Genomic DNA, 20,515 nt, shown 5'->3' with positions numbered 1-20,515 from the left:
GGACATCCTCCACAAACTTCAGGTCACCATTCGTCTCTCTCCCTCCCCCTCTACTTCGGCTCACCTCATCCTCCCTCTGCTCCCCTCTGACTTATCCCCTATCCCAGACTGTCTCCCCTCTGTAGACCCGCAGGTATGGGACATTTCCAGACCTATAGTAGCAACCCACCACACCCCAGTCAGGATATGACTCAAGGACAAGTCTACATTTCCATCCGGCCCACAGTTCCCTATCTCAATGACCCAACAGCGAGGGCTTGAGACCATCATCAACCGCCTCTGGCAGCAGGATCTCCTTATCCGCATTAACTCTCCATGCAACACCCCCATCCTCCCCATTAAAAAGCCCTCAGGAGCCTATCGCCTTGTACAGGACCTGAGACTTATTAACGAGGCCAGTAGTCCCACTCCATCCAGTTGTGCCCAACCCCTACATTCTCCTTTCCAATGTTCCCCCACACACTACCCACTTCTCTGTCCTGGATCTCAAGGAGGCATTCTTTACTATCCCCCTTCATCCGGACTCCTATTCCCTCTTCGCCTTCACCTGGGAGGACCCGGAAACGCATGTTTCTGGACAGCTAACCTGGACGGTCCTGCCCCAGGGCTTCCGAGATAGCCCTCACATCTTTGGTCAGGCCCTGGCCAAAGATCTCCAATAGTGCACCCTCGCAGCCAGCACTCTCCTCCAATATGTAGGTGATCTCCTCCTCCGCAGCCCTTCCCTCCCCTCCTCTCAGGAGGATACCACCACTCTGCTCAATTTCCTTGACTCCAAGGGATACCAAGTGACACCCGCCAAGGCCCAACTCTACACTCCCTCAGTCACCCACTTGGGAATATTACTAACTCCCACTTCTAAATCCCTCACAGGAGACCGTATCCGCCTTCTACAGAACCTACAACCCCCTCAGAACGCGGATGATATACTGTCATTTCTAGGACTGGTGGGCTTTTTTAGACACTAGATCCCCAATTTTGCCATTCTGGCCCAGCCCTTATACAGGGCCGCCAAAGATACACCCCAGGGACCTCTAACTGACCCAGGCTCCATTAGACATCTGTTCTACCAGCTCAGGAGCCACCTCATTTCGGGACCAAGTCTGGCCTTGCCTGACCCTTCAAAGCCTTTTCACCTTTTTACTGACTAACGGTCTGGCCTGGCCTGGCCTGGCCTGGCCATGGGCCTTCTGGCCCAACCAGCTGGTCCCACCTACTGGGCGGTGGCCTATCTCTCCAAGCAACTAGATGTCACCGCCCAGGGATGGCAGCCCTCCCTCAGGGTCCTAGTGGCAGCCGCTTCTCTTATAAAGGAGGCCCTCAAACTTACCTTAGGACAGCCCCTCACGGTCTTCTCCCCCCATCGACTAATGGACTTAGTCAGCCACAAATCCTTGGCACAACTCACTCCTTCCTGTCTCCAACTCTACCACCTGCTATTCATAGAAAACCCCAGGTCACACTCTCTGTCTCCCCTCGCCTAAATCCCGCCACTCTCTTGCTGACACCTTCGTCTACCCCCACTCCTTTCCACTCCTGTTCTCAACTCCTGGAAGAACTCTCTCCCTCCCATCCAGGACTTTCGGACCGGCCACTGCCTAACCCCGATCGCACTCTGTTTGTGGATGGGAGCTCCCTCATAGCCCCAGATGGACGGGGACATGCGGCCTATGCAGTGGTCACCCTGGATGCAGTCATAGGAGCGGCCCCCCTTCCCACTGGGACTACTTCTCAAAAAGGCAGAACTCGTGGCTCTTACCAGGGCCCTTCACTTATCTGAGGGCCAACGGGTCACTATTTATACTGATTCCAAATATGCTTTCCTTATTTCCCACACTCACTCTGTCCTCTGGCAAGAAAGGGGATTTCTCACAACCAAGGGAACCCCCATAGTCAACGGGCCTCTTATTGCCAAACTCCTCGAGGCTCTCAAGTACCCTACTGAGGTGGCTACTGTCCACTGCCATGGCCATCAGACCTCCAAGGACCCCATCTCTTTGGGGAACAACAAGACTGACTCTATTGCCCGACAGATGGCCTTAAACTCCTCTCCATCCCCTCTCCTGTTTCTCAACACTCCTCACAGTCCCTCGTAGACTGATGAGGAGACTTGGGCCCTCAAAACATTAGGTGGCAGGTTGGGTAACAAGGGATGGTATTTTGTCCAGGACAAAATTGCCTTCCCGAACAGCCTAATCTATACCCTCATTACTGACATCCACCAGTCTCTCCACATCAGTCCAAAGGCCCTATACCAATTTCTCCAACCTCTCTTTCACCACCCCCTTCCTCCAAAAGACCATTAAGAAGGTACACCAGGCCTGCAGAACCTGTTCTGCAGTCAATGCCCAGGGCGGCCTCCGCAGACCGGGACACACCCACCAGCTCCGCGGGCATCAGCGAGGCAAGGACTGGCAACTTGACTTCACTCACATGCCTCGACACAAAACCTTTAGATATCTACTAACTCTTGTGGACACCTTCACAGGCTGGATCGAGGCATTCCCCACCACCAGGGAAACAGAAGACGTGGCCGCCGCCATTCTCACTGAGCACATCATCCCGAGGTTTGGACTCCCTCGAACCCTACAATCAGACAACGGACCAGCCTTCATCTCCAGCATCACACAACAGATCTCCGAGAGCCTCAACATCACCTGGAACCTCCATACCCCCTATCACCCCCAATCCTTGGGTAAGGTGAGAGGGCCAATGGCCTCCTCAAGGAACAACTCACCAAACTCACTCGTGAAACCTGCCTCTCTTGGCCAACCCTTCTCCCACTAGCACTCACCTGCCTTAGGGCGTCCCCTAGTGGCCCGTCAGGACTCAGCCCCTTTGAGCTCCTGTGCGGCAGGCCTTCCTACTCAATCACAACCCGCCTGCCTCTCCTCCACCCCTCCTATCCTATCTGCCCTATCTGACCCTCTTACGAGCCCTCCTAAGGGCTCATGCAGATTCAACCATCCCCGCCCCTGACAGCCGGGAGGAGACTTCCCCCAGGCCCTAAATCCTGGGGACCAAGTTCTCCTACGAGAACTTCACCCAAAGTCCTTACAGCCCAGGTGGACCAGTCCCCATACTGTTATTCTCACAACTCCCACAGCGGCAAAACTCCTAGGACACCACCCATGGGTACACATTTCCAATCTAAAACCAGCCCCACCAAAAGATGGTTGGACTTCCCAAACCCTGGGGCCAAGGTGGTTGCAGATTTCCAGCACTTCTCACTCTCCCCTTCATCCTAACCCTCCCTAGCCACTAATCCATCACACCCGAGTTCAGGTGGCGCTTTTACCTGAGGGAAAACTGGACCCATGGGGAGACTGCACAGTATAGCATATTAGCTACCACCGATTGCCAGCCCAGAGGGTGCCAGGCGTCTATCAACTTCACCATCCCTGCCTTCCTTTCCATTCGGCGGGGGCACTCCAACCCCACTATCTGCTTCACCTACGACCAAACTCATCCTAACTGCCGAATATACTGGGTCCAGACAAATAGGGGCTTCCCATATACCTACTGCAAAATGCATAAGGCCCGACTAGATATTTATGGAAACCAGCGCTCCCGATATCGCTTCACCACTGATGGGAGTAGTACTTGGTACCTCACCATCCCTGACCCTTGGGATCCACAATGGGCTACTGGAGTTGAGGCCAAACTTTACACATGGCCCTCTGATTCATATCCAACGGCCTCCTTGCACATCTACCAGGCCTATGTTAGAAACATTCCCAAAAATCCTCAGGACCTCTAGAGCCAGTCGTGGTCCATCCAGGCCCAGGAACAAGCAATCCGAAATGTCCTACTCGCCTCTCCTACTCAGGATTCTGACCCATTTTCTTGGCTCAAACTGATTTAACAAGGCCTTACTCTGACCAACCTTTCCGGTAGGGGCAACCTGTCCCACTGCTTCATCTGTGCAGCTCTCGGTGCCAACCCCCTTATCGTGGTACCCTTACCACAACCTTTCGAAATAACCACTCCCACTCTTACCTCTTCGGCACCCACCACTCTACAGGACATTCCCCTATTTGTTGATCCTCAAAACTCAGTACTCCCATTCTGCTACTCATCCCCAAACCCTTCCTTATGCAATTTGACTGATTCATCCTCCCCTACTCACGCTCCTCCCGGAGGTTTCTTTTGGTGCAATGGCACTCTGTCGAAAACCCCCAAGTTCTCAGACACCCTCCTATGCATCCCAATATCCCTGGTCCCCCAACTAACCATCTACACACAAGCTGAAGTGGATATCCTCACTGACACCCTCCAGCAACAGAAAAGGGCTGTGTTTCTTCCTCTGGTTATTGGGGTCTCCTTGGCATCTTCCCTAGTGGCCACCGGGCTGGGCACTGGGGCCCTAGCTCACTCCATAGATGCTACCCGAGATTTATCCAAACAGCTCCGAACAGCCGTGGAGGCCTCAACCGAGTCTTTGGCATCCCTACAACGACAGATTACCTCAGTGGCCCAGGTAGCCCTACAGAACCGGCGAGCCCTGGACCTGCTCACCGCAGACAAGGGAGGAAACTGTTTATTCCTCAATGAAGAATGCTGCTATTATATCAATGAATCCAGTATAATCAAAACCAATATTGGTGCCCTGGCAAAAATCTGCGACTCCCTTGGTGGCTGGCATTGCCCTGGAATAAACCCCTCTCAATGGTGGCTCTCCCCCTTAACGACCTGGCTCCTTCCAATCCTAAGTCCCCTTATTCTCCTCTGCCTATTAGCACTAATGGCCCCCTGTGTTCTTCGCTTTATTCAGGATAGCATCCGTGAGGTTTCCAGGGTCACCGTCAACCAACTCCTCCTGCATCCTTATACCCGCCTACCCACATCCAAAGGACCCTATGACGACGCCCCTTTGCCAGCAGGAAGTAGCCAGATCTGAGTCTCCACCCCTATTACACCAAAATGGTCGGCGGGCTCTGGGAGTGCAGAAGGAACAAGAGAAATGACCGCCGGGTCCCACCGTCTTCCAGCCTCCTCCCCCCTTTCCTTCACCCTTGACTCTCCCGCCAAAAGGATGTATGCCCAGGTCAAGTCTCCATAGGTAACCCGATACCTATGCAGGAAACAGATAAAAGACCCCCGCCAACTCCCTCCCAGTGGGAATTCCGCCCACTCTGCTTTCCAGAGTCTCGGAACCTCGCCTGAGGGTGCCCTCCTCCTCCCAGCACAACTTTCCTGGCTCTCCTCCTGAACCCTGAAACTTCGCCGTAGAGTACCTTTAATAAATCTTGCCTTGCGCCTACCTCGCCTGGTGTCGTGTTTATCTCGCCTATAAAACTTTACAGAAGTAGGAAAATAAGGTTATGTAAATCTATGTCTCAATTAACAGCCCTAGTCTCAACAGACTTGGTCTTCTAAATAATAGCAAACTATTCTCTCCTTCCTTGAGACACCATGAACAATTTAATGAAGAATTCCAAGAAGCCACTGTCAAAAAGTATTCTGAGTCTCTTCTACTACATACCTCCATTTGGCCATCAGTGATACTCCTCCCTTCAAAAGGTGAAGCCTGATTTCCCTCTCCTTGAGGGAGTAACTTGCTTCTACCAAAGAGGTTCGCAGAAATGACAATGTATGACTAGGTCATAAAAGTCACTGTGACTTCCTCCTTACTCTCTGTCATGGAGGAAGCTGTCAGGATATAAAGACTTTGAAGATGCTCCTTGGAAAGGCCTACTTAGAAAGAGTGAGCCATTTTAGAAAAAAGCAAATCCTCCAACACCAATTAAGCCTTCATATAACTGACAACTAGCTAACAAAGAGAGTAACTTCATGGAAGACCCTAAGCCAGGACAACACAGCTAAGTTGCTCCCAAATTTCTGACCCACAGAAACTGTGAGATAATGTTTGTTGTTCTAAGTCACAAAGTTTTGGGCTGATTTGTCACACAGCAACAGAAAACTAATACAATGAAGTAAGCCAAATTCCCTTCTTGTTACAGCTGGATGGCTATTCCAAAAGTTTTTTGGTGAGATTTTCAGGATTTTCGATATATAAGATTGCATCATCTACAAATTAGACAATTTTACTTCCTCCTTTCTGATTTGGATGCCTTTCATTTCTTTTTCTTACCTGACTGCTCAGGCTAAGAATTCCAGCCATATTACATAGGAATGGTGATAGGGGGCACTCCTGTTTTAATCCTGATCTTACAGGAAAAGCTTCCAACCTTTCACCAGTGAGTATTTTAACTGTGGGGTTATTATGTTTGGCCTTTAATATGTTGAGATAAGTTCCTTCTGTACTCAATTTGTTGACAATTTTTATCATGAAAGGATGTTAAATTTTCTTAAATGCTTTATCTGGCTCTATTGATATGACCACTTGATGTTTATTTCTCATTCAATTAATTTGATGTTACACATTTACTGATTTGCATAGACTGAACCATCCTTGCACCTGGAATGAATTCCACTTGAAAATGGTGTATGATTTTTTTTTTTTAAATTGAAGTATAGCTCACATACAGTATTAATTTCACATGTACAACATAGTGATTCAAAATTTACAAACATTACAAAATGCTCATCAAAATAAATCATTACTCTTGCCATATAATATCACTGATTATATTTCCATACTGTACTTTTCATCCCTCATGACTTCTTTATTTTATAAATCTAAGTTTGTACCTCTTAATCCTCTACACCTATTCTACCCATTCCCTCTCATACCCCCCTGCTCTGGCAACCATCAGACTGTTCTCTGTATTTGTTCTTTGTATTTAAAAATCTTGGGGTGCCTGGGTGGCTCAGTTGGTTAAGCGACTGCCTTCAGCTCAGGTCATGATCCTGGAGTCCCGGGATCGAGTCCCGCATCAGGCTCCCAGCTCCACGGGGAGTCTGCTTCTCCCTCTGACCTTCTCCTCGTTCATGCTCTCTCTCACTGTCCCTCTCTCTCTCTCTCTCAAATAAATAAATAAAATATTTTAAAAAAAAATCTATTTCTGGTTTTTTGGTTTATTTGTTTTGTTTTTTAGATCCCATATATAAGTGAAATCATAAGGTATTTGCCTTTCTCTCACTTATTTCATTCTGGCAGAAGAAGGGAAAAGGTACCATTCTGAAATATGTCAAAGCATTCCATTCTTCTCACTAAGGCCTGCCCTCAGGAGAAACTAGTTAACCAAAGCCTAACCTACTAGGGTATTATCAGAGCCTAACTGACTCCAAGCTACTCTAGCCATCCTATCTCATATGAGGGGGAAGATGGGGGAAGTTGAGAAATACATGTAAGTTCACAGACATAAGCTCATGAAAAAACTAAGACCTAATCATAGGACTACTAAACTCTTTCCCTTCACCCATACCTTAACACAACACTACTAACAGCCTATTTACAGCGATTTACCCAGTCTGGCTATCAAGAAAAAATTACAAATCATTGTGGCAAAAGGCACAATTCAAAAAGATAGAGCAAACATCTAAACCAGACATGGTAGGAATGTTGCAATTATCAGACTGGGAATTTGAAACAACTCTGATTAATATGCTAAGGGCTATAACAGATAAACTACACAGTATACAAGAACAGATGGCAATGTAAGAACAAAGATGAAAATCCTAAGCAAGCACCAAAGAAATGCTAGAGGTCGAAGAACACTGTAACAAAAATGAAGAATGTCTTTGATGGGATTCCAGGCAGACTGGATGCAGTTAAGTAAAGAATTTCTGAGCCTGAAGATATTTCAACAGATACTTTAAAACTAAACAAAGAGGGGCGCCTGGGTGGCTCAGTGGGTTAAGCCTCTGCCTTCCGCTCAGGTCATGATCCCAGGGTGCTGGGATCGAGCCCCTCATCGGGCTCTCTGCTCAGTGGGGAGCCTGCTTCCTCCTCTCTCTCTGCCTGCCTCTCTGCCTTCTTGTGATCTCTCTGTCCAATAAATAAATAAAATCTTTAAAAAACAAAACAAAACAAAAAACTGAACAAAGAGAACAAACATGAAAAAAGAAAAATAAAACAAAAAAACAGAACAAAATATCCAAGGACCTTGGGACAATACAGAAGATGTAACATAAACATTTTGGGAATACTGTAAGGGAGGAAAGAACAGAAGGAATATCTGAAACAATTTTAATGATAAATGCCTGGCTGGGTCAAATGATAAAGCATATGATTCTTGATCTTGGGGTCACGAGTTCAAGCTCAAAAAAAAAAAAAAAGCTTAAAAAAAATTAATGATAAGTCACTGTCAAACATCAAACCACAGATCTACTATATTTAGAGAACACCAAACAGAATAAATGCCAAAAAACTATACCTTGGTATTTCATGTCAAACTACAGAAAATCAAAAATAAAGGAAAAAAACACCTTACTTACAAAGGAACAAAGGAAGGAATTACATCTGATGTTGCCTCAGAAACCATGCAGGCAAGAAGTGATGAGGAAAAAAAAATTCCAATCCAGAATTCTGTATCTTGCAAAATTATCCTTCAAAAGTGAAGAAGAAGGTGCATTGGGGTGGCTCAGTTGGTTAAGCATCTGACTTAATTTTGGCTCAGGTCATGATCTCAGGGTCACGAGATGGAGCCCTGCATCAGATTCTGAGCTGGGATGGAGTCTGCTTGGGATTTTCTCTCTCCCTCTCCCTTTGCCCCCCAACCCCAACTTGCACACATGCACAACTCCCTCTTAAAAAAAGAAAAAAGATATTTCTCAAACAAAAACTGAACTTGTTGCCAATATACCTGCTTTATAAGAAATGTTAAAAGAAATTCTTGAAAGAAAAGGAAGATAATATTCAGAAATTCAGATCTACATAAAGAAAAGAAGATCATCAAATAAGGAATAAGTGAATGTAAAATAAAAACTTTTATTTTCCTTATTCTTAATTGACCTAATAGAGAACAGTTTGTTCAAAATAACAAAACCGGGGCGCCTGGGTGGCTCAGTGGGTTAAGCCGCTGCCTTCGGCTCAGGTCATGATCTCAGGATCCTGGGATTGAGCCCAGATCTCAGGGTCCTAGGATCGAGCCCGAGATCGACATCGACATCGGGCTCTCTGCTCAGCAGGGAGCCTGCTTCCCTCTCTCTCTCTCTGCCTGCCTCTCTGTCTACTTGTGATCTCTCTCTGTCAAATAAATAAATAAAATCTTTAAAAAATAAAAAATAAAAAAATAAAAAAACCAACAATGTTCAATTATTGTTCTAATTGTAAATGCATACTTCAAATTGTAGGACAACCACTAAAAAGTTAGAAAGGAAATATAGCTAATATCCTAAGAATGGAAAAAAAATTCATATGAAATGATTAATTAAAACCACAAAAAGGAAGAAAAAGAATGGAGACAAATACGAACAAAAAAGAAAGGCAGCAAATAGAAAACAGTAACAAATAGAATAGACATTAATCCAACTATCTCAACAGTCATGTTGAATGTCAACAGTCTAAATGTACCAATTAAAAAGACAGATTTGTCAGGCCAGATAAAAAAATAAGACCCAATTATATGTTTTCTACCAAAAAATCCACTTTAAATATTAATTAAACATAAATGGATGGAGAATAATAAAACATGCTAAGACTAATCAGAAGAAAGCAGGAGTAGCTATGTAATTTCAGACAAAGCAGACTTTAAAGTAAGGAAATTACAAGGGATAAATAGGGCATTAAATAATGACAAAGGGATCAACTCTCCAAGAAGATGTAACAATACTTAATATGCATACACCTAAGAACTATGTTTAACTATGTTAAATTATGTGAGGAAAACTATGGGAAACAAAAACCAATTGCACTATAAAGAGAAACAAGTAAATCCATAACCACAGTTGGAGACTTAAACACCGCTCTATCAGAAACGGACAGATCTAGTAGGAAAAATCAGTAAAGAACTGATTGATAGTTGAACTGAACATCATCATGAAACAACTAGATAGAATGGACTACTTTATCCTACAACAGCAGAATGCATATTCTTCTTAAGCTTACATAGAGCATATGCCAAGACAGACCATATACTAGGCTGTAAGACAGTCCTTAACAAATTTAAAATCGAAATCAATGTCTGCTCAGACCACAATGGAATTAAACTAAAAATTAGTAACAGAAAGATAGCTGGGAAATCTGAAAAATATGTAGAGATTAAACAACACAATTTTAAATAACACAAGAATCAAAAAAGAAATCTCAGGAGAAAATACAAAATATTTTGAACTAAATGAAAATGAAAACACAACTCAATAAAATTTGAGGGATGCTGTGAAGCAGGGCTTGGAGGGAAACTTAGATCATTGAATAATACTAGAAAAGATCTAAAATGACTCATCTAAGCTTCTACTGTAGAAAACTATAAAAAGAAATTAAATCAAAATTAAGTAGAAGAAAATAAGTAATAAGATTTAGAGCAGAAATAAATGAAATTGAAAACAAGAAATCACTAGAGAAACAAAACCAAAGCTGGTTCTTTGGAAAGATCCATGAAGTCTAGATGTGCTAAGAAAAAAATCTCTAGATATGCTAAGAAAAAAATCAGAAAGGACACAAATTACTAATATAAGAAATTAAAGAAGGGATATGATGACAGATCCCATGGCATTAAAAATATCATAAAGGTGATGATATAAAAATATCATAAAGGTGATGAAGATGCCTGGGTGGCTCCGCCAGTTAAGTGTCTGCCTTTGGCTCAGGTCACAATCCAGGGTCCTGGGATGGAGTCCCACATTGGGCTCCTTGCTAGGTAGGGAGCCTGCTTCTCCCTCTGCCTGCCACTCCCCTTGCTTGTGCTTGCACTCTCTCTCTCTCTCTGAGAAATAAATAAAATCTTTAAAAAATATATAAAATAAAGGAATACCGTTAACTCTATGCACACAAATCCAGATGAAATGGGCCAATTCCTTGAAAGACAATTTGCCAAAACTCACACAAGGAGAAATAAACACTCTGACTAGGACTGTATCAGAGAAACTGAATCAGTAATTAATCACCTTCCCAAACAGAAAGCACCGGGCCCAGATGGATTCGCTGGTGAATCCTACCAAACATTTGAGGAAGAAATTATACCAATTCTCTACAACCTCTTTCAGAAGATAGAAGCAGAAGGAATGCTTCCTAGTTTAGGAAGCTATAAACTATCATCATTACCCTCATACCAATGTCAAAGACATCACAAAAGAATTTCAGACCATTATCTCTCAAGGATGCAAAAAACCTCAACAAAATATTAGCAGATCAAGTCTAACAATTTATTTAAAAAATTATACACCACAACCAAGTGGAATTTACCTCAGTTATGCAATCCTGCTCCTTAGTATTTACCCAAAGGAGGTCAAAACTTACATCAAAGTCAAAGCATTCCCATGTTCACAGCATCTTTATTCACAAATGCCAACCTTTAGAAGCAACTAAGATGTCCCTCAGTAGGTTAATGGAAACTATGGATCATCCAGACAAACTATGGACAAAAGAAATGAGCTATCAAGCCATGTAATCATGTGGAGAAAACTTCAATGCATATTACAAAGTGAAAGAAGACAATCTGAAAAGGCTACAAACTGTATGATTCCAATTATCGGATATTCTGGAAAGGACACAACTCTGAAGGCAGTAGAAAGATCAGTGGTTGGGAAAAGTGGAGGAGTGTAGAGGATCTTTACAACAGTGAAAATACTCTGTATGATATCATAATGATGGACACTTGTCATTATCCATTTGTCCAGATCCAAACAATGTACAAAATCAAAAGTGAACTGTAATTTCAACTACAAACTTTGAGTACTTATCATGTGTCAGTGTAGGTTCAACAATTTCAACAAATGTACCACTCTAGTGGGGTATATAGGTAACGGGAGAAGCTATGCATGTGTGGGGAAAATCATTATCTTTCCCTCATTTTTGCTATCAAGCTTAAACTACTCTAAAAAAAATAGTCTTAACAACAAAAGGAAAAGCAATAAAGTTATGTTTTACTGACTTTTTTTTTTTTAAGATTTTATTTACTTGGGGCGCCTGGGTGGCTCAGTGGGTTAAAGCCTCTGCCTTTGGCTCAGGTCATGATCCCAGGGTCCTGGGATCAAGCCCGACATCGACAACATCAGGCTGTCTGCTCAGTAGGGAGCCTGCTTCCCTTCCTCTCTCTCTCTGCCTGCCTCTCTGCCTACTTGGGATCTGTCAAATAAATAAAATCTTAAAAAAAAAAAAAAAAGATTTTATTTACTTGACAGAGAGACAGACACAGCAAGAGAGGAAACACAAGCAGGGGGAGTGGGAAAGGGAGATACAGGCTTCCTGCTAAGCAGCAAGCCCAGTGTGATTTGGGGCTTGAACCTAGAATCCTGTGATCATGACCTGAGCCAAAGGCCGACGCTTAACGACTGAGCCATCCAGATGCCCCAGTTTGACTGACTTTTATAACTAGTCTCTGGAAAACACGTTGCCCTCCCCCACTGTTTATTGGCTTCGTCTGCTACACTTTCTTATTCATGATTCCACTGTGATCTCAGCAGTATAAGGACCTTTCTGGCTTGGCTCCAGTAGTTTTTGGTATTTCAATTCCAAAATTCAAGAAGAAATAACGTGAGTGGTCTAGATATTCAGCTCTTATTCAAATATCTGGTACTACTTTGGCTGGAGAAGGTGTGTGGAATGGGAGCATATAAGGATCATAAGTTCCTTAGACCAAACCCTACTCAATGGTCTTTAGAATGATGTCCCTGTATTTTGGGGCAGCTTTTTAAAGAAATGATTATGGGCAAAGAGATCAAGTAACAGCTATTCAAACTCAAAAGGAAAGGGAAATTTTGCTGTTTTTTCACTCCCCAGTATTTTCTTAATTTAGAATTGAATTAACATAGAAATGAATACTCACGTATGTACCTCTCGATTATATAGTTTACTATCTAATTACACTAAACATTTATTCTTACTCTAAAAAAATTCCACCAGGAGAAAATTAAATGCAAAAAAAAAATTTTTTAAGTTGCTAAATCTTTTGATGACTAGTTTCTTCATCTTAATATGGGGATAATAGTAAAGTCGCTATAAGGAATAAGTGAGAAAGCATGTATAAAGCATCTGGAGTTCTGTGAATGTTAGTAAATAGTACTTGTAATTCTTTACCACTTGAAATGTCTTCTGAACCTACAATTTCTATACATGTTTTTCTGTATTTGTGAAATTTACAAACCATATGGTATCACTAAAATCTCTACTAAACTATTCAGAATTACATTCAATCACTTCAGAAAAAAAGTTTAAAAACAAAACAACCTTCCTCAGTATTTCACAACACACAATGTGTTAAATTGTTAAAATAACAAACACTCATGAAACATATACAGTTTCAGAGTACAAAGACACTCACTGTTCCTGTACCAAGAATTGCAGATATAAAGACAAAGAGGACAAGAGCTCTCAGTCTAGTGCTATGTTTACAACTAAATTGCACTGAGGAAACACTCTGCCTGAGGAAGTCTAGGAAAGTACTGGAAACACACTGGGTAAAATCTTACAGGGACCTAAAAAAGTTGATGGCAAAGTATATATATATAAAAATGAGAGAGAACAGATTTGGACAATGGTACTAGTACAGATAGAAACATCACAGGTTGGAAAAGAGTGGTGGAGTATTATGAAGCTTGCAGAGGTTGGAACCAGACTGACAAGGGCTTTGTAAAAAATGAAAAAGTTAAGAAATCTTGAATTATATGTGGTAGAAAAAGAGGAGTGATCAGAGATTTGTAAAAGGCAGTATTTGGAAGGATGGACTGCTGAGAGGCTGGAAGCATTATTTAAAATAATAATGACCAAAAAAGAGACATAAACTTTATAATTAAATATAGTTTCTGAACCTGGTTTAAACATTTTTGGTAGTTGTGTAAGGACTGAACCCTCGTAGCCTCCATTTTCTTATCTGAAAATAGTAAATATTGCAATGTTATATGTGAAGATTGAGATAATGTATGTAATGTGGCTTGTACAATGCTAAGTAACTCAGTATAATCGAAGATACATGTATCATTTACTATGTGCCACACACTAAGATTTTTTTATGTGTTGAGTCATTTGACTCTCACAATAATCCTACAAGGTAGATATTGTTATTATCCCATTAACACAGGTCAGGGATTTCAAACACAGAACAATAAAGCAGCTTGCTTGGGCCATACAACTACCAACTGGTGGAGATGAAATTCGAACTGAGGCAATCTGACTCCAGTTCCCTGCCCTTAACAGTATATTTTAATGCCTCTCTAGGAAAGATCAAGTCAGTGCTCTTAAAACTCTTGTCAGCGGGGAGTAGTTGGTTGGGCTACCGACTCTTGGTTTCTACTCAGATGGTGATCTCATGGGCTGGGAGATCAAGGCCACCATGGGCTCTGCACTGGGCATGGAGTCTGCTTGGGACTTTCTCACTTTCAAATAAATAGATCTTTATTTTCTTTTTTAAAGATTTCATTTATTTATTTGACAGAGATCATAAGTAGGCAGAGAGGCAGGCAGAGAGAGAGGGAGGAAGCAGGGTCCCTGCTGAGCAGACAGCCCGATGTCGATGTCGGGCTCGATCCCAGGACCCTGAGATCTGGGCTCAATCCCAGGAGACTGAGATCATGACCTGAGCCGAATGCAGAGGCTTTAACCCACTGAGCCACCCAGGCGCCCCTAAAGAAATATTTTATTTTTAAGTGTACGAATCAGCACCTAACGAACACTTCAAGGTAATATGTACACAATAAAATTTGAAATTCGCTAATGATTTAGGTAGATAGAGCAAATATAAATGAAAAAGTCCAGGTAAGGCCAAGAAACATATTAAAATGTAGGAACTAATTTTTTTTTAATTACTATTTCCTGGTAGCTCGCGTAAAATGAGCAGAACAGCTGTCTGCAATTCTTAGGAAAGTACAGCTAACGCCTCCACTGCAATCTTACACAAATCTAGACAATCATAAATACTGAATATTTAATCCTATTTTTCCTGGCTAATAATGAAACAAAAGTTCACTAGCAGGGATGGGAGAGTAGGAGCAGCCAGTAATAGATGTGAAATGTCTACTTTTTAAAAGATATTTATACATTTTTATGGTACGACACCCTGGTGTTAAAATCTTAAAAGGAACATAAAATATCGGTTTCTATAAATCAACACAATATTAGTCTGATTGTTCAATAAGGCAAGATGTAAAATTTCTATACATTTAAACTCATTTATATTTTAGATGTAGGGTACACATTTAAACTATTCCAGAAGAAGGCAGACTTTCCTATGTGGTTAAACAGCGTTTGATATTTGAGGTAGTTCATCACCAAAAAAAATAAAAAATAAAATAAAATAAAACAAACAACAACAACAAAAACCAAAACAAACAAAAAAAAAAAAGAAAATCCAATTCTGGAAACATTAGTAGAATGCTTCCATAATAACTCCACAATAACCCTGTTGGCCAATGAATGGAGGATGTGAAAAGGCAGATCCGTGGAATTAGCTAAACCTTATCCCTATTGTTACCAAACTAAAACCTTTATGACTTACCGCTGTTACTGTAGTCAGTTTAAATGACCAAGAGCCTCGGATTTTTGCGGTACAAGAAAAATGTCGATCGTGAAAGAAAAATATCCGGGTTTTATATACAAAGGATGCTCAGATTTCAGTTTAAATCCCCACCGGGCATTTCAAAGACTGTCACTTCCTTGCGGCCCAGAGAAATAAAGACTACTCTGAGTATCCCTCTTAGGAGGAACTCGGAGCCAGGTACAGTAGTACAGCATCTCCTCATTCTAAACCTGCCCCCAACCTTCCATCTTTAATAAAGGAAGATTCTTTTACCTGTCGTAACGCTTTCGCAATTAGATCTAACTACCGTTCAGCTCCAGCATTCGATTCCAACTGGCAGAAATATTTACCAGAAAGATTAAACAAGGCTTAATCTCGGGGGCGGGGGACCTCGGAATCCTCAGTATGTTCCGAGTTGGCTCATGTGCGCCGTCCTGGGAGACGCTTCCCAGCGCCCCGAATTCCAGCCCAACCCCACCACCCGACACCCCCAAAGGCACTCCGCGGCCTCCGCTTTGCTGTCCCGCCTCTCGACCCCTGTCCCATCCAACGGCCCGAATTCTGTCCCTGGAATACTCAGTTACTTCCCGTTCTCTATTCACTCACCAAGGCACGCTGGGCAGAAGTTCCAGAACGGTCGTGTCACTTTTCCCTTCTTTCGCGGAGCCGCAAAGCCGACCGCGAACAGCCCCATCCAACGGTCCACAAGATTCAAATTCGTCTACTTCCGCCTGCAATCCGGAAGGTGCGCTAGGCTCCGCCTCCTGTGGGGCGGAGCCCGCGGCATCGCGGGACATGGGGGTGGGTGAAGCACGCCCCGCTTTCCCGTGGAAGAGTGCGATAGCTCTGTTGTGCTACTTGCGCTTCAGTGTCTTTTGTCTGTGTTCTTACTTCACAAGTCATAGAAGAGTACCAGTTAGAGTCGGCGTTTCTGCCTGGTGACTCTTGAGAGGATCTTCTTGTTTGTGAAATGGACAGAGACGCACTGAAGTTTAGTTCCTTCAGGGACTGGAGAGAATAAAAGCACTAATGGGGCCCTGACGTTTTTACTCCTCCCATCGCCCCCGCGTAAACAACTACAGCTAAGAGGAAAAAACAAATCCTGCGCAAACCCATTTTCCCTGGGCCGCCTCAATTCCCGTACAGTCGGGACATTTAAACTCCCCTCCCCTGTTTGAGGAAGACAAAAAGCCAAGTGCACCAATCACGCTTATTCCAATCACAAATTGAAAGTAAGTGGTGGTCTAACGAGTTCCCGGTACCAAATAAAATACTTGAGGATAAGTGTTAGAAGGCGACAAATCTCCACCCACCCACCCCCCGGCCTCCGATAAGAGACTATTTTACATGATTATTACGTAGTTGTCCTGTGAGATTCTTAGGAGAACAGTGTCATTTTCCTTTACCAAGGACTGCTTCTGAAGAGGGTCGGGGGGCGTCTGGGATCTGTAAGAAAGGAAAGAAAAGACTGAACATTTTTTAGCCCCAAACCCCTCTAAAAAGGAAACTAAACAACTCTGATTTTGACGTTGCCACCAGATAATCCTCACATCTAATAGTATTGATTTACCTAAACAGATCATTTCAAACCAAGCCGTGACAGAACACCTTCAGCTTCTGTCAAGACTACAATTTGGAAGATTAGATTTCTATAATTTGTTTTACATATAATCTGACAGAAGGGAGTATAAAGCTATTAACGTGTGTACTGTGTTTAACTGTGGAAAATAGGAAATAACGTGTTTATCAATAAGGAAATGATTAAATAAGTTATGATACGTTAGGATCTGATACACTCGACACTGTACAGGAACTAAACATAAAGATGTAGGTCAGTAGGTACTCAAATGAAATATTTAAAAAAAAAACTGTAGAAGGACTATATATTGTATCATTAAAAAATATGTGTATGTGCATGGCATACAAAGTTTCCAGATGGACAGTAGACTGTAAAAAGTTACCTCTGGTAGTCAGATTGGTGAATGGAGATGTGAAGAGACTTTTTATCTTCTGCTTTATAACCAGTTGAATTTTTAAAATAAAAACATGTTTTACTCTTGCAATTTCAATTGTTTTTTAAAAAAATTGTTAGAGGGGCGCCTGGGTGGCTCAGTGGGTTAAGCCGCTGCCTTCAGCTGCCTTCGGCTCAGGTCATGATCCCAGGTCCTGGGTTCGAGCCCCACATCGGGCTTTCTGCTCAGCAGGGAGCCTGCTTCCTCCTCTCTCTCTGCCTGCCTCTCTGCTTACTTGTGATTTCTCTCTGTCAAATAAATAAATAAAATCTTTAAAAAAAAAAATCAAGAAAAAAAAATTGTTAGAAATTGTATGTTCTAGATACAGAATCAGACTTGATAAATGTATAAAAGTATAATGTTTGAATAGTCTGTCTCCATTTATTCATACATTCATTCAATAATTATATGATAATGGTTTGACCACACATTTTATCATCCATGATATGTTGTATTATTTAATGTCATTATTTAATGTCATTATATGGCCACATTACATACATTGCTCCTTCAAGTTCTTTGAAGGCAGAAATGATGTCATATTTTCATATGTCTCTCATAATTCTTGGCAACTTCCCACTGTTAAATTTCATCCTTCACAGGAATTAAATTCTCAAGTTAATCTGAAAGCAAAGTTAAATATTCAAATTGCCCTTGAAAAGCCCCCAAGACAATCATAAAACATAAAAAAATATGATTTTTTTATATAACTGTATAGGCATAAGTTTTGTTTTAACTTATTTTAACTGTTAACTTTTGTTTTAGTGTTTTCCTCTGAGTTTTCCTTACTCAGTTCTTCTTTTTGGACTCTAAATAAATTCAATTTCTTCCACCAAGATGTTGACAAAGTTATCACTAGCAGCCTGCCATCAGTCAAACCAATGATATTAATTTCTCATCCACAATGGAAGATCCCTTAAAGTCACTGACATATTTTTTTCGCAGAGGACTAGCCAGGCTTTATTGTATAAATTGTCTAGGGCTTGTGTTTATTATTTACTATCTAGTAAGACACATTGCCTACTATCAGCTTCTGCTACTCTTCTTTCTTGTTATTATTGAGTGGAATATCAGGTGATTTGCACTTTTTAAACTGTTACTCCCCTACCAAGAGTGTATATAGATGATTTTTTACTACAATCAGTATTCAAGTAATGCAATAGCATTTCATTAACAAAGAAGACCTGCAATAAATACCCACTGACTAAATCAAAGAGCCTAAGTAATAGACTTAAGAACATTTTAAAGAAAATATTCAGGGGCACCTTAGTGGCTCAGTGGGTTAAGCCTCTGCCTTCAGCTAAGGTCATGGTCTCAGGGTCCTGGAATCAAGTCCCGCATTGGGCTCTCTGCTTGGCAGAGAGCATATTTCCCCCTCTCTCTCTGCCTGCCTATTTGTGATCTCTCTCTCTCTGTCAAATAAATAAATAAAATCTTTTAAAAATATACATTAGAAAAAAAGAAAATATTCACTACAGGATATATTTAAATCTAACAAATCAAGCCATCAAGCTGTGCATTCAGATACCTAATAAATTTTTTAAATTGAGTAAAATACATTGATATGAGTATTCCTCTTACTAAAAGCTACAAAAACTGAAGAAAAAAAAACCCACAAAAGTGTCTTATTTAGTTTCCAATAACCCCTCAGTAATCTGAATTAACTGAGAACTGCCCCATAGAAAATTTGAATCATATCTAATATAACCTTCTCTCTTCCCTGCTATCCTCCTCCTGCTAACACTATACGTTGCAGAAAACAAGACAAAAACACTTCTGGGACCAATGGTCATCAGTTCACACAAGAGCCAACACAAAGTGCTTTGGCAGAAGAGCTCCTAGAACTTACTTTGAAAGGTTCTTATCACAAGCAACATGACTGACAAGAACAATAAAATGCCTAGAAATAAATTTTTTAAAAGTACAGGATATGTAAAAAATCTGAGAATATAAATGATTTCAATATTTACAAATGGAAGATGAATATTTAAGAATGGTTTAGAGAAGAAGAGTAGCAGAAGCTGGTATTAGGCAATGTGTCTTACTAGATAGTAAAACTTAACACAAAGCTATTATGATCAAGGAGTTGTAATGGAAAAATTTATTAGCATAAAAAGATAAATACATAGAGAATGCAGAAAAATTCAACTGTACTTGGAATATTAATATAAGGGTGGCATTTCAGTTTAGTGAGCAAGGAATATTTTCATTCATTAATTGGTAAGAGAAGGCTATCTATCTGGAAGATAAAAAGTTAGGCGTCTACCTGGCACCATATGGCAGATAAATTCTACAAGAATTATAGGTTGAAATATAAAAAATATAGCAAAAGTGTATTGGGAGAAAAATTAGAAGAATAACTGTGACTTTAGGTAAAAGATTTCTTAAGGAAGGAAGGAAACTTAAAAGCCATAAAATAGAAGATGCATAAGCCATGCCAACACTTCAGAATAAAAATTATTTTGAGCTGAAGGCAACTGAGAAACAAACACAGGAAGAACTCTACCTTCCCCCATCTAACAAAAGCAGGGCATAAATTTCCCTTTGTGAAGATGTTCCTTTCTTCTCTAGTACCCAAAGGAAGAGAACATCCCTTAGCACTGGAGATGGAGTTGGCACTGGCATAAAAAAGTCTTACTAAATAACATTTATCTACCGTTAGTTTCCCCCATTCCTACAATTTACCACTCCTGGAAATTTACCACTCCTGGAAACCCAAACTCCTTTGTCTAGTCATTTCACAATTTATTCTCCTTCATTAAAATAGCATAGAGGCTCTCAAGCCTAACCACTTCTTTGAGTTTTTACTTTTTTCTGTGGACCCCTTTGCATGTAAAATTAAAAAGAAAAATTTACAGCTTTCTTCCTGTTAGTCTGTCTTTGCCAGTTTAGTTTGCAGAACTCCAAATTCTACCAAGAGGGTAGAGGAAAAATCTTTCCTCTCCTGCAAATACACATGGCTATGTTAAAGCTTAAAGTATTTTG

The 20,515-nt window shown here is 41.5% G+C and overlaps 1 protein-coding gene across 4 annotated transcripts in view; it reads right to left on the bottom strand.

The window, feature by feature from the left end:
- Positions 1-16,441, bottom strand: part of G2E3 (G2/M-phase specific E3 ubiquitin protein ligase) — a 70,648-nt gene extending 54,207 nt beyond the window's left edge. Inside the window, exon 1 of one of the 4 annotated variants that reach the window (XM_047737402.1) lies at positions 16,125-16,441. In XM_047737402.1, coding sequence (XP_047593358.1) covers positions 16,125-16,315 — 191 coding nt within the window. In that variant the 5' untranslated portion in view covers positions 16,316-16,441. The remainder of the gene's footprint in view (positions 1-16,124) is intronic. The other 3 variants (XM_047737400.1, XM_047737399.1, XM_047737401.1) reach the window with 3 other exon arrangements.
- Positions 16,442-20,515: the final 4,074 nt, after the last annotated feature.

The sequence above is a fragment of the Lutra lutra genome, chromosome 7, assembly GCF_902655055.1.
Source record: "Lutra lutra chromosome 7, mLutLut1.2, whole genome shotgun sequence".
Classification (NCBI taxonomy): Eukaryota; Metazoa; Chordata; class Mammalia; order Carnivora; family Mustelidae; genus Lutra; species Lutra lutra.
This window is presented reverse-complemented; position numbering and strand designations above follow the sequence as displayed.